Consider the following 14,786-nt stretch of genomic DNA (forward strand, 5'->3'; position numbering starts at 1 on the left):
AGGAGGTTCAATTTACTGGCTTCACCAAACTTTGACCAAACTGATTTTAAAAAATGGAGCTCTATAAAATATGCACTTACCACTTCAAGAGACTCAAGGACACATTTGGGAATGAAATGCTCATGTCCTGGCTGGAAGGTGTTCGCTTGCACACTTACTGTTATGGACCATGGTGGACAGAATGTCCTGTCATCCACTAAACGGTAATCACGTATGACCTGTAAATAACACCAACAATTTGGAGATGTGGCAATAATAAATAAACTTCTAAATAAACTACCACTTAACAATATAACAGGAATGTTAAGTGCATTGGTATTCAGCTTGATATGCATCCAGAGTTCAGGATTATGGCAATGCTCATAAGAAAGCCTCAGGATCTCTCAAACTGCTTTGGAGCCAGGTAGGTTTTATTTTTGTCAAGTGTAATCATTGTTACAATGTAGGAAACATGACAGTTTCCCTGCAAGTTCCCACAAGCAACAAGCAGATAGTGAACAATCGATGGTACTGATCAAGAAATAAATGTTAGCCAGGACGCTGGATAAACCTTTCTGGTCAAGATAAAACCATGGAATCACAATTGTGCCAAATAAGGGTGGATAGGGTGTCTTATCTGAAAGACATACACCGCCGACAGTGCAGCGTGCCTTCAGTGCTGTAAGTAAGTCCAGTCCAGAAATTCTGAGCTCACATCTCTGATATGGATCTTGAACCCATGATCCTCTTACACTTGAGGCAAGGCTCTAATCCAGCAATAAAACCCAAAAGTACAGGGGACAATTCTGAAATTCTGACACCTACTGACCTTATAATAAGCAAAACATTCCAGTTCAGCCGCATATAGCATATTGAGCTTATCAGGAGTGAAATAGATGCGGAAAGCCATACTCTTCAAAGGAGGGATGTCGATGGTTTGTGGTACCACAGTGAAGATGCTGCCTGGTGGAGATGTCCAGAGAACTGTGACCTTGCCTTTTGTGTGATTCATCATTGAAAGAGGAAGAGGGTTAATCTGACTGAGCTCCAGGCACTTTCCAAAATCTAGCTTTCTCTCACTGACTGAAACATGAGGTGGAAACATGGTAACATCATTCTGGATTCCATCGTCAAAATACTCAACCACAGAAGGAATATTGGGGAACAATACTGGAGCCGTTGGATAGTCCTGTGAAGGAAGCATACGTTTAAAACACAGAGTAAAACAGAAAGTTAAAGCCTCTTCCCTTGAGGAAAATTGCATATTTCACCCCAAAAGGAAAAGCGTATTTTCTGAATGATGAAGCTGGGAACCATGGAGGAACAGAAATGTTTGAGGTGCGGAGGGTCGTCGGTGGTGGTGGGGTTCTACTGAGAACGAACAGAATGTGTGAATGTAACTTGTCTATGACTCTAATAGTCTGGAAGATGCTAGTTTGTTCATTGGTGTTTATAATAGTGAAGTAAAGTTCGATATATATACGTGGTAACAGGATGACTGGAAGAGATTTAGAGATGTAAGTGCATCTTACAACCTCCAAATTATAATTCTGATATCACCATATAATATAATTTTGTAATTATATATAAGGATTGTGATTAATTCTGGATTATAGAGTACAATTTATCTGAGAACTCATGGCTCAATAAAGGGCTGCAAACACAGATTGAAATTGTATAATGTGATGCACTGGAGAAGACTTCTTCTTTGTTCACTGATGGGATGAGGAAGTCACTGGCTTGCCAGCATTCACTCCTCATTCCTAATTGCCAAGAAGAGAGTTAAGAGTTGACCACGTTGCTGTAGGTTTAGAGTAACACATGGCTATATCAGATAAGGATGATGGATTTCCTTCACTAAAGGACATTGGTGAACAAGGTGAGTTTTTCCAAAAATCTACATCAAATCCATGGTCATCATTAATTCCAGATTCTTTTAGTGAATTAAAATTCTACCATTTTCCATGATGGAATTTGCACCTAAGTCCCCAGAACATTAGCTGGGTATCTGGATTAATAGTCTACTGATAATACCACGAGGCCATTGCTTCCCTAGAAATAATGGATTATATTCTTTATTTTCTCCTTAAACATCTGATGCAATATTAATAAATATACTTTTATTACTGATGCATTTACACTGGTATTTAAAATAACAAAATGAATGACCCCAGTTCTAGATATGACCCCTAATCCTAGCTCTTGCATTGGTGGTTTTTAGTTAGATGAGGTGTTGGGGACTGGGGAATTGGAAGTTTCGTGGTGTGTCAAGAATTGAATGGATTAGACAGAACATTTACCTCATTATCGCTCTTCTCAGCAATTACGCAACATTGATCAGGAGCCAAAATCAGTGTGCCATCAGCAAGGAGCTGCAGTTTTCCCTCCTGTAGCATCATACTCAATATATCAGGTGGGTAGAATGTCAGTCCACGCACCATGTTAGTATGGTACAGCTCAATGTGTCTGGGCTTCAGAATTGCTGGTGTCAATTGGTCCGTGTGGCAAGTGCCAATTAGATCCAGAAACAAAGGATCCTGTAATAAAGGCAGGATAAGTTTACTGGTTAAAATCTTCAATAGCTTCATACCTTTCACAGTAGTTTATGACATCTATGAAGTGCCATTAATTAACGTTAGTTACTATTAAATCTAAAAAGCACTTCAGGACAGACTACTTTGCTTATTTTAAAAGAATACAGGGAAAAGATAACTAAAGCATTATACAATTTTTTTTTTAAAATGAAAGAACTGCAGATGCTGTAAATCAGGAAACAAACCAGAAATTGCTGGAAAAGCTCAGCAGGTCTGGCAGCATCTATAAAGGAAAAAACAGAGTTAACATTTCAAGTCCAGTGGTCCCTTCTCAGGACACTCAGAACAACATTTTTAGTCATAGTACGTCAGCATAGCCAGGCAGACCAGCACATGCTGCCCATTCCTACTTAGCCTTGATAAGGCGATGGTGAGTTGCCTTATTGAATTGCAGAAGTCCTTGTGTTGAGGGGATATCGACAATATTGTTAGAGTGAGTATTCCAGGACGTTGACCCAGCAATGCTGAAAGAATAGCTGATATAGTTCCAAGTTGGAATGGTGAGTGGTTTGGACAGGATTCTGCAGGTAGTGCTGGTCCTGTGCATTTATTGCCCTTATCTTTCAAGCGACGGAGGGAAATGGTTTGGAAGATGCATAATTAGTAATTTCTTTAGAAAAGGACGTGGTGTCAGATTGTCAGATAGCTAATGTAAATTACTTAAGGGAGTCCCAAGATACCAAGGCTGTTGGCCAATCATTTTAAAGTTAAAAAAGAAATTGAATATCTACAAGACAATAGAAGAACATCTGTAAAAGAGAAGTGTAATTATGAAATAATAAGCTTGTGTTTCAAAAAGGAAAAACTTTGCTTGACCAGCCTTATTGAATTTTTGAGATGGTAACAGAGACAACAGACATTGATAATGTACTGGATGCAATCTACCTGGATTTTCAGCAGGCCACTTTTAAGATTCCTCATAATATATGAATGAAATAGTTCAGAGAATATGGAGTCTGTGAAATGATTGCAAAATGGATTGCCAACAGGCTTCTGCACAGAAAGCAGAGGATGGGAGTAAAGCTGTATCTCAGAAAATGGGAAGCAGTGTTCCACAAGGATCATTGGTATTAATAATGTAAACTAATAATTTTGACTTTGACTTCAGAAATGCAAATTCTAACTTTGCAGATGAAACAATGACACCTATTATTTTTATTTGTTCATGGAATGCAGGTGTCACTGGTTGGACCAGCATTTATTACACCCTAATTACCCAGAAGGCAGCCAAGAGTCAACCACATTGCTGTGGATTGCAGTCAATACCAAGGGCACACCAAGCAAGGACAGCAGATTTCTTTCCCTAAAGGAAACTAGTGAACCCGATATAGTAAGAACTGCCAATGCTGGGGTCAGAGATAACACAGTGTGGAGGTGGAGGAGCATAGCAGGCCAGGCAGCAGAGGAGCAGGAAAACTGATGTTTCCGGTCGGGACCCTTTTTCAGAAATGGGGGAAGAGGGAAGGGAGCTGGGAAATAGAGGGGGGGTGTGGGACTGGGGAAGGTAAGTGGGATGGTGACAGGTGTGTGCAGGTAGGCAGTGGTGGGGATTGGTCAGTGAGGTGGGAGGAGCGGATAGGTGGGAGAGAAGATGGACAGGTGGTGTCAGGTCAAGGAGGCGGGATTGAGAGGGAGGGTTGGTCATGGGATGAGGCCAGGGATGGGGAGATTTTGAAACTGGCAAAGTCAACATTAAGTCCGGAGATAGTAGGAACTGCAGATGCTGGAGAATCTGAGATAACATGGTGCACTGCTGGATGAACACAGCAGGCCAAGCAGCATCATAGGAGCAGAAAAGCTGAATGTTCGGGCCTAGACCCTTCTTCAGAAGAAGGGTCTAGGCCCGAAATGTCAGCTTTCCTGCTTCTATGATGCTGCTTGGCCTGCAGTGTTCATCTAGCTCTACACCGTGTTATCCCTACATTAAGTCCATTGGGTTGTAGGCTCCCAAGACAGAATATGAGGTGTTCCTCCTCCAGTTTCAGGGGGGTGTCATTGCAATACTGGAGGAGGCCCATGATGGACATGTCACCAAAGGAGTCGAAGGGGGAGTTGAACTGGTTTGCGACTGGAAGGTGTCATTTGTTGTGAACAGAGCGCAGATACTCTACAAAGCGGACTCTGAGCCTCCACATGGTCTCACGGATGTAGAGGAAGCCACATTGGGAGCAGTGGATGCAATAGACCACATTGATGGATGTGCAGGTGAGCCTCTGTCTGATATGAAAGGTTTATTTGGCGCCTTTAATGTAGGTGAGGAGGGAGGTGTAGTGGCAGGTGTAGCACTCCCTACGGTGCAGGGAAAGGGATCGGGGGGGTGGTGGGGCTAGTGGGCAGTGTGGAGCGGACAAGTGAGTCACGGAGATAGCAGTCCCTATGAAAGGCAAATAGGGGTGGGGAGGGAAACATATCTTTGGTTGTGGGTCGGATTGCAGGTGGCAGGGTTCTTGGAGAATGATACGTGGATTACGGAGGTTAGTGGGGTGATAGGTGACGACAAGGGGGATTCTATAAGGGGGATTCTGTCTTAGTTTCTGTTGCAGGGAGGGGATGTGAAGGCAAAGGCATGGGAAACGCAAGTGATGCGGTCAACAGCATTTTCAACCACCTTGAAATCAGAGGACATCTGGGATGTTTGAGAGTGAAACACCTCATCTTGGGAGCAAGCGCGGTGGAGGCTGAGGAATTGGGAATACGGGATCATATCCTTGCAGGAGGTGGGTGACAGGAGGTGTAGTCTAGGTAGCTGTGGGAGTCAGTGGGCTTGAAATAGATGTCAGTTTTGACACGGTTACCAGAGATAGAGACAGAGAGGTCCAGGAATGAGAGAGAAATATCAGAGATGGTCCAGGTGAACTTGAGATTGGGGTGAAAGGTGTCTGTAAAGTTGATGAATTGTTCAAGCTCCTTGTGGGAGCACAAGACAGCGCCGATACAGTCATCAAAGCAGCGGATAAAGAGGTGGGGTTTAGGGCCAGTGTTCCTGCGGAACAGGGGCTGTTCCACGTATCCTACAAAGAGGCAGGCATAGCTTGGGCCCAGGCGGGTTCTTATGGCCACCCACTTAATCTGTAGGAAGCAGGAGGAGTTGAAGGAGAAGTTGTTCAGGGTAAGGACAAGCTTGGTTCAGCGGACAAGGTGTCAGTGGAGGGGGACCAGTTGGGCCAACCACCAATTCCCACAGCTACCGAGTCTACACCTCCTCTCACCCACCTTCCTGCAAGATTGCAATCCCCTATTCCCAATTCTTCCACCTCCGCCGCGTCTGCTCCACTCCCAAACATCCCAGATGTCCTCTTATTTCAAGGACCGCAACTTCCCTTCTTCAGTGGTCGAAAATGCCCTCGCTGCATCACTTACGTTTCCTTCACCTCTGCCCTCACATCCGCTCCCCGCAACAGAAATAAAGACAGAAAGCCCCTTGTTGTCACATATCACCCCACTAACCTCTGTATTCAATGTATTATTCTCCACCACTTCTGCCGCCTGCAATCCGCCCCACAATCAAAGATATATTTCCCTCCCCACCTCCATCTGCCTTCCATAGGGACGGCTCTTTCTGCAACTCCCTTGTCTGTTCCACACTCCCCACTAGCCCCACCACCGCCGACACGTTTCCCTGCAACCGCAGGAAGTGCCTCTACACCACCTCCCTCATCTCCATCCAAGGCACCAAATAAACCTTCCACATCAGACAGAGGTTCACCTGCACATCTGCCAGTGGTCTACTGCATCCGCTGCGCCCTTCTCTACATTGGTGAGACCAAGCAGAGGCTTGGAGACTGCTTTGTAGAGCACCTGCACTCTGTTCGCGACAAATGACAACACCTTCCAGTCACAAACCATTTCAAATTCTTCCTCCCACTCCCTGGATGACATGTCCATCCTGGGCCTCCTCTAGTATCACAATGACACCACCTGGAAACTGGAGGAGGAGCACCTCATATTCCGCCTTGGGAGCCTACAACTCAATGGACTTAATGTAGACTTCACCAGTTTCAAAATCTCCTCACCCCCAGCCTCAACCCATGACCAAACCTCCCTCTCAATCCCACCTCCTTGACCTGACACAAACTGTCCCATCCCCTCTCCCACCTATCCGCTCCTCCCACCTCACTGACCAATCCCCACCACTGCCTAACCACACTCACTTAACGTCATCCCACCTACATGACTCAGCCCTATCCTCCTCTCTATTTACCTCCCAGCTCCCTTCCCCCTCCCCCACTTCTGAAGAAGGGTCCCAACCTGAAACATCAACTTTCCTGATTCTCTTATGCTGCCTGGCCGCTGTGCTCCTCCAGCTCCACACTGTGTAATCTCTTATTAGTGAGCCAGATGTTTTGTTTATGACAATCAGTGATATTTACAATGTCATAATTGATCTATCTTTTCATTCCACAGTTCACTTGAATCCAAATTTCACCAAATGTCATGAGTGAATTTAAAAAAAACATCCCTAGAATACTAATCTGATTTTCAGAATTCCTAACTCAGTGACATTGCCACAACATCAACGCATCCCGTAAATTAATGGGGATAATTAGTACTAATGGGAATAATTAGTATTCAGGATGACTGCAAACAATTTCGTTAAGTTTGCAGAATGGGGAAGTAATTAGTGAACAAAGTTTGAACTCAGATAAATAGGAGCTGTGCAATTTGCGAGGAAGCATACAAGGTCACATCACTCAGAAGGTGCCAGTCTAAATAGAGTAACACATGACCTCAAAGTACAGAAACATCAATCACTAAGTTGCACTACGGGCTAGCAAGCATGCAGAATGTGATAGAGGGCATACAGAGAAAAAATTTCTACTTGTAGGGAAGAGAATCATCTGAGGCCATCAGCATAACTGGTCATTAAGAAATCCAGCGGGGAATTCAGAACGATCTCTTCACCAAACAGTAGCAAGAATGTGGAACTGGGTACCACGGAGAATGGTTGAAGCCAATAATACAGATAATTGTACAAAAAAAAGTCAGACATTTGAGGGAGAAGGGATAAATGGGATAACCCCACCAGACCCGGCATCTTTCCCTGCAACTTACAGGAAGTGCTATACCTGCCCCTACACCTCCCATCTCACATCCACCCAAAGCCCAAAACAAACTTTCCAAATCCGATAGGGGTTCACCTGTACATCTTCCAACCTAGACTACTGTATCCGTCGCTGCCGATGTGGTCTCCTCTACATCAGCGAGGCCAAACGCAGACTCAGGGACTGAGCATCTGCACTCTGTATGTGATCATCAACAACACCTTCTATTCACAAGCCATTCTAACTCCCCCTCCCACTCCCACTCCCTTGATGACATGTCCATCCTGGGCCTCCTCCAGTGCCACAATGACATCACCTGCGAACTGGAGGAGCAGCACTTTGCTATTTATCTTATCTATGCTCCTCGTGATTTTATAAACCTCTACAAGGTCACCTTCAACATCCTATGCTCCAGTGAAAAAAGTCCCGACCTATCCTTATGACTCCAAACCTCCAGCCCCAGAAACTTCCTGGTAAATCTTTTTTGAACCCTTTCCAATTTAAAAATATCTTGCCTACAGCAAGATGACCGCAACTGTACACTGTACTCCAAAAGTGGCTTCACCAAAGTCCTATACAACCTCAACATGATACCCCAACTACAGTACTCAATTGTCTGATCTCTTCAAAGAGGCAGTAAGCAGGATAAATAAATGGAAGCAGTGGATGCAATATATTTGGATTTGCAGAAGGAGTCTATTAAGGTACCACCCTCACGGCTACTTGATAAGGTGAGAGTTCATAGTGTTGGAGGTAGAACATGGCTACAGGATTAGCTACTAGAAGACAGACCGTTAGGATAAGGAGAACATTATGAGGGAGGCCGCCTGTGATTAGCAGAATGTTACAGGGGCCACAATTATTTATAATATATACTAGTGACTCGGGTGTGGAAAGTGAATGCACTAATCCTAGTGGGTGACACAAAAATAAGTGTAAAGGCAAGTGGCGAGAATGAAACAAAGAATCTGCCAAAAATTACAGCTAGGTTAAGCGAATGGGCAAAAACTTAGCAGAGGGAATATGATATGGGAAAATGAGACGTTATGCATTTTGGCAGGACGAACAGAAGAGCTGAATATTTTTAAATGGAGAAAGCCGCAAAACAAAGGGATTTGGGAGTCCTTGTGTCCGAAAAAGTTGGCATCTGAGGCAATGTTGATCTTTATTTCAAAGGGAATGGAGTTTTGCTGAAATTATAAAAGGCACCAATCAGATCATAGAAACAGAAAATGCTGGAAAAGCTCAGGTCTTCAGCATCTGTGAAGTGAGAAACAGAATTAACAAAGAGTCATGACACTCAAAATGTTAATTCTGCCAAGGTGCTGCCTGACCGGATGAGTTTCTCTAGCACTTTCTGTTTTAGTTTCAGATCTCCAGCATCTAGTCTTTTGTTTTACTGATACTTTAGTCAGACCACAGCTGAAATACTATGAACAATTGTGGTTCCCTTATTACTGGAATTGGAGGAAGTCCCCAGAACATTCAGTAGGCTGATACCAGGCATAGAGGGACTGTCTTAGAGGAGTGGCTAAGTAGATTGCAACTGTGTCCATTGGAATACAGAAGAATGAGAGGTGACCTTATTGAAATATATAAGATTCTTAGGGGCTTGACGGATTAGATGCAGAAACATTGTTTCCCCTTGTGGGAGAATCTAGGACAGACTGCAAAATCTCAAAATAAAGGATGGCACACTTTGGACAGAGAATATGAGGAATTTCTCCTCTAAGTGGCTGGTGAGCCTATGCAATTCTGTACTGCAGAGGGCTCTAGGGGCTGGATCATTAAGTATATTTAAGACTGAGTTAGACATATTTTAAATAGTGGGAGAATCAACGATTATCAGGAAAAAGCAGGAATGTGGAGTTGAGGATTGTCAGATCAGCCACGATCTTATTAAATGGTGGAACAGACTCAATGAATTGCCCCTTTCTATTCCAATATCTTGCGGTCTCATCACAAAGGAACACGTACATTTTTTAATAATTACCCAAAACAGGTGCAAGTAGAAGGTCCAAATTGCAAGTAATATCCAACTTGAAAAGTATAACATAAGCTGTTGTGATTAGTATAATAGGTTATGAACAAGAATAAAATTCTGAGCGAGAGACAAGATCAAGTATTTGAATGTCTGTTTGACTACCTTGGCCAAATGCAAGGTCAGAAATTACACCACACCAGGTTATAGTCCAATACATTTATTTGAAAACACAAGCTTTCAGAACCTTACTACTCCTTCAGGTGTTAGCTCACTAAGAGCTGAAAGAGGAGTTGGGTCAGAAATCTTGTGCGTTCGAATAAACCAGGACTATAAAACTTGGTCTCATGTGATTTCTGACCTTGTCCACCCCAGTTTAACACTGGCTCCTCCACACCATGGCTAACCAAATGCAGGCAATGAGTCATTAATTATATTTCAATTAAATGACTGCTACAGTCCACAATACTTCCTCTGCGGAAGTTCTACAATGGCTGTAATGTGCTTAGGGATACAGGAAAGTTATGACAACACAATTTGGAGCTGCAGGAACAAAGCAAGCCAGATAACATAGAGGAGCAAGAAAGTTGACGTTTTGGGTCAGGGCCTGACCCGAAAGGTCAAATTTCCTGCTCCTCTGATGCTGCCTGGCCTGCTGTGTTCCTGCAGCTCCACACTGTGTTATCTCTGACTCCAGCATCTGCAGTTCTTGCTAGCTCCGGGAATTTTTTGGGCCTTGTTCAGTCAACTAACTTTTCTCAATGGATACAGCTTGTACAAATGATGTTCCATGCTGCATTTTACTGTTGTCTGCATTGTACCTGATGGTGGATGAGGCAAGCTACTCTTCTGTAGTAGTTTATGGCATGCGAGGGACGGAATGTTACTCTTAACCTCTCCGTTGACTCCCCTCCCAGAACGCCGCATGGTCGGTCAATGACAAACACGCTCTGTCTGCAGTCAATTTCAAATTGGTAAAATGTTGGCACATCTGATGTGTTACTGATTTCGGTAGCGTAGGTCACTGTCTCACCGAGAAACACACATCCAAAATTCAGCTTCAGGTGTCCAAGTGACACCACTGGGCCTGGAACAAGAAAGTAAGTACAGTGTGTATATTCCCTTAATCATTATTTTCCTGTTTCTAACTTTTGTTTCCGCTCCACTGAAGATGCTGAGCTGCAGTATCAAAATTTTGCTATTTGGGCCAAACTTTCCACTCCTTACTCCAGTTATATCTTTGCCAGAGATACCTACTTAGTCCCTGTGAAACTAGTGTTGGGTGGCTGTGTACAGCGTTAGCCATAACTCATACGGGTAGTATCCTCACCTTTAAGTGTTCAACTTTAGGAACTTGAGCATGTTAATTCAGGCAGACATTGCCAGTGCAGTGATGAGGGAATGCTGCACTGTCAGAGGTGCCAACTTGGAGACAATATATTAAATTGAGGATTCATCTGCTTTCTCAAGTGGACAATAAAAGATCTCAAAGCATTATCTTGCGCAAAAGTAGGAGCGTTATTTCTTTCTTTTATTTACATGTGGGACATCAGCATCACCGGCTGGGCCGGCATTTTTATCCGTCCCTAGCTGCCTTTGAGGTGGTAGTATTAGAACCACAATGTGAATAGAACAGAACAGAATAGCCTTTATTGTCACATATATTCAATAGGTATAGTAAAAAGTTTATACGTTGCCAATTACAGCACTGACTTAGATACAAAAGTACCGAGGCACATCTTTTGTTACAAAACTTGTTATAGAAACAAAATGTCCAGCATTACAGAAAAGAGTTCTGTATAGCAGACCACACTGGCACTTAGCTTCCAGTCTGCAGTGAACCCTGGCTCCACTCTCTGCCAGCGACACACCATGCTGAGAAGTCACTGCAGGAGGCCAGAAGGTTGGCATGCCGAGAAGCTGCAAAGTCAGCAGACCACACAAGGAGGCCGTTGTGGGAGGAGGTCACCTTGCCAGGCGGGGACGCCCATACGAGAAGGGGCCACTGTGCCAGGTCAGGAGGTTGTCACACAGCCAAATCCAGGAGGCCACTGCTGGAGGCTGAGGTTGCCTCGCCATGCTGAGAGACTGCTCAGGTTGGGATGATGCCATGCCATGCTGGAGACTGGGGATCATTGCTTCATGCTGGGGGCCAGGAGTCGTCATCATAGGCCAGGGGTCAATGGGGAATAAAAAAGAAGAGGGAGAAAAAGAGAAGGGAAAGAAAAAAAGAAGAACAGCAGACAAAGCAGACCAGCCTCAGTTGGAGCATCCTACTCTGCCGCCATCTTGCAACAGGAAAGGAATTCCAGGATTTTGACCGAACAGCACTGAAGGAACAGCAATATATTTCCAACTCAGGACAGTGAGTGCCTTGGAGGGGAACTTGCAGGAGGTGGTGTTTCCATGTGTATGCTGCCCTGGTCCTTGGATGCTGAAAATTTGAAATCCAAACAGAAAGTGCTGCAATTACTCAGCAGGTCTAGTAGCATTTGTGGACAGAAATAGACAAACATGAGGAGTCCTCTTTGACTCAACACATTATTTTGTTTCTCCTTTCATAGATGCTGCCAGGTCCATTGAGTTCTGTCCAGTGCCCTGAATTAATCGCCATGAACACAAAATCAGATCAATAGGACCTTTGCACTTTGTGGTACTTTGAAAGGTAATATATACATGCAAATATTTCTTTGCTTTTCTCCTTTTAGATTTTCTCTTGCCTTATTATGAACCCTCTTCTCCCTAATGCCATAACTTGGAAACATTAATAATTCAGAAATTCAGCGGAGTGCCTATTCCTTACAGGCATCTAATGAACACTACTGAACCAGCACATACAGGCACTGAGTAAAAATTATGTTGTGTTGACTGTGCTTCTCTACATAATCAAATACTTGAAAATATTCACACATTAGATTGCCACCTAATGGCTCAGTTTAGCTCTTCAAAATTAAGTTTGAGAAACCTGAAAGGGACCAGAATTAATCCTCTTCCTATATACAGGAATGAAAGGTTTCACATGAAGATTCCAAGGAATCCAGGGCTTTCTTATTAAACTAGATAATGTTAAAATGAAACATGGCTTTCGTAGTTAGCAGCAAAGCGAGGGCTATTGATCTCAAAGAAAGCCTTACTGAGATATCTAAAGGTCAGAAATCACACGACACCAGGTTATAGTCCAACAGGTTTATTAGAAACCACAAGCTTTGAGAGCCCCAGTCCACCTGAAGAAGGACTGAGGCTCCAAAAGCTTGTATTTTCAAATAAACCTGTTAGACTATAACCTGTTGTCGTATGATTTCTGATCTTGTCCACCCCAGTCCAACAACAGCACCTGCACATAAGAGATATCTAAAAGCCTCTGTGGCAAGAACTTTGCCTCTCTCATGCAACTATTGACAAAGTATTCTTTAATGGGGGGGTTCTCAGCACGTGCTGTAGTAATATCATTAAGCTGCCCAAGCAGTCAATCACATTAAAGGATTTTCCGGAAGTGAAGAGTACAAATAATGTAATTACATTTCGAAAGTTTTACATAATGCAAAATAAAAATTGTGACATAGATGGGTAAAAGACAGCAGATTAAATAAAAAATTAAGTTAATCATAAGATATTTAACAACATTCTATTATTTTCCAGGGCAAAATCAATTGCTCAGCAGTAGTTATTGCACAGACTGCAATTAAAAACCCAGTTAAACCTAACTGAACATAGCTTATAGTTGTAAATATTTTAACAGCAATATGGCAAGTGGAAGTTTCCTTTTCATCTGTGGACTGTGGGCTTCATCTGTGGAATGTGGGCAACAAGGTCAGCATTTGTTGTCTATCCCTGAGTAGCTTGCTGGGCTATTCAGTAGGCAATAAACTGCCAACCTGAGAGTCTGGAGTCACATACAGGTCTGACCAAGGCAAGAGATCTCATTCCCTCAAAGGCATTATTGAACCAGATTTTTACAATCGATGATGGTCCCATGGTCAACATTACAATGCTTTCAATTTGAGACTTATTTATCACGGGCATTTGCATTTGAATTCCACCAGCTGCCATGATGGAATCTAAGCTCATAACCCCAGAGCCTGGGCTCCTAAAATGCTAGTCTAGTGACAGAGCCCGAATACCATCAGCTTGCTGGATCAAGTAGTTTCACTGATTTCTCACTCTGGAGGGCACAGAGAGTCCATGATGCAGTTTGTGGCAGCCCAATAAATAGCAGGCTACTCTTCTTTGATTTTTGTGCTTATCTATGCACTAAAGTTCAAAGGCGCCGTTAAGTGCCTTTTAACACTTCTCTATCAAAAGCCATAAGACCGTAAGACATAGGAGTGGAAGTAAGGCCATTCAGCCCATCAAGTCCACTCCACCATTTAAATCATGACTGATGGGCATTTCAACTCCACTTCCCTGCACTCTCCCCGTAGCCCTTGATTCCTTGTGAGATCAAGAATTTGTCGATCTCTGCCTTGAAAGCTCTAACGTCCCGGCCTCCAGTGCACTCTGTGGCAATGAATTCCACAAGCCCACCACTCTCTGCTGAAGAAACGTCTCCTCATTTCCATTTTAAATTTACCCCCTCTAATTCTAAGGCTGTGCCCACGGGTCCTAGTCTCCCTGCCTAACGGAAACAACTTCCCAGCATCCACCCCTTCTAAGCCATACATTATCTTGTAAGTTTCTATTAGATCTCCCCTGAACCTTCTAAACTCTAATGAGTACAATCCCAGGATTCCTAGCCATTCATCATACGTTAAATCTGCCATTCCAGGGATCATCCGTGTGAATCTCCACTGGACATGCTCCAGGGCTAGTTTGTCCTTCCTGAGGTGTGGGGCCCAAAGTTGGACACAGTACTCTAAATGGGGCCTAACTAGAGCTTTATAAAACCTCAGAAGTACATCGCTGCTTTTATATTCCAACCCTCCTGAGATAAACGACAACATTACATTCGCTTTCTTAATCACGGACTCTACCCGCAAGTTAACTTCTGGTGAATCTTGGACCAACACTCCCAGATCCCTTTGTACTTCTGCTTTACAAATTTTCTCACCATTTAGAAAATAGTCCATGCCTGTATTCTTTTTTCCAAAGTGCAAAACCTCACATTGGCTCACACTGAATTTCAAGCCCTGTATAGTCTGAGCCAGGACACCTTAAAATGTAGGAACAGATGTAGACCATTTGGCCTATCAC

General features: G+C 43.5%; 1 protein-coding gene across 3 annotated transcripts in view; it reads right to left on the reverse strand.

Moving 5' to 3' along the window:
* The window catches only part of cfap65 (cilia and flagella associated protein 65), a 168,231-nt gene that overhangs the window by 99,246 nt on the left and 54,199 nt on the right, over positions 1-14,786 (reverse strand). For all 3 annotated transcript variants that reach the window (XM_048534726.2, XM_059647681.1, XM_059647680.1), the window contains 4 exons: positions 10,418-10,683; positions 2,280-2,516; positions 809-1,168; positions 81-218 (listed from right to left, as the gene is read on the reverse strand). In XM_048534726.2, the coding sequence (XP_048390683.2) occupies positions 81-218; positions 809-1,168; positions 2,280-2,516; positions 10,418-10,683 (1,001 nt within the window). The remainder of the gene's footprint in view (positions 1-80; positions 219-808; positions 1,169-2,279; positions 2,517-10,417; positions 10,684-14,786) is intronic.

This window comes from Stegostoma tigrinum, chromosome 7 (genome assembly GCF_030684315.1).
Source record: "Stegostoma tigrinum isolate sSteTig4 chromosome 7, sSteTig4.hap1, whole genome shotgun sequence".
NCBI lineage: Eukaryota > Metazoa > Chordata > Chondrichthyes > Orectolobiformes > Stegostomatidae > Stegostoma > Stegostoma tigrinum.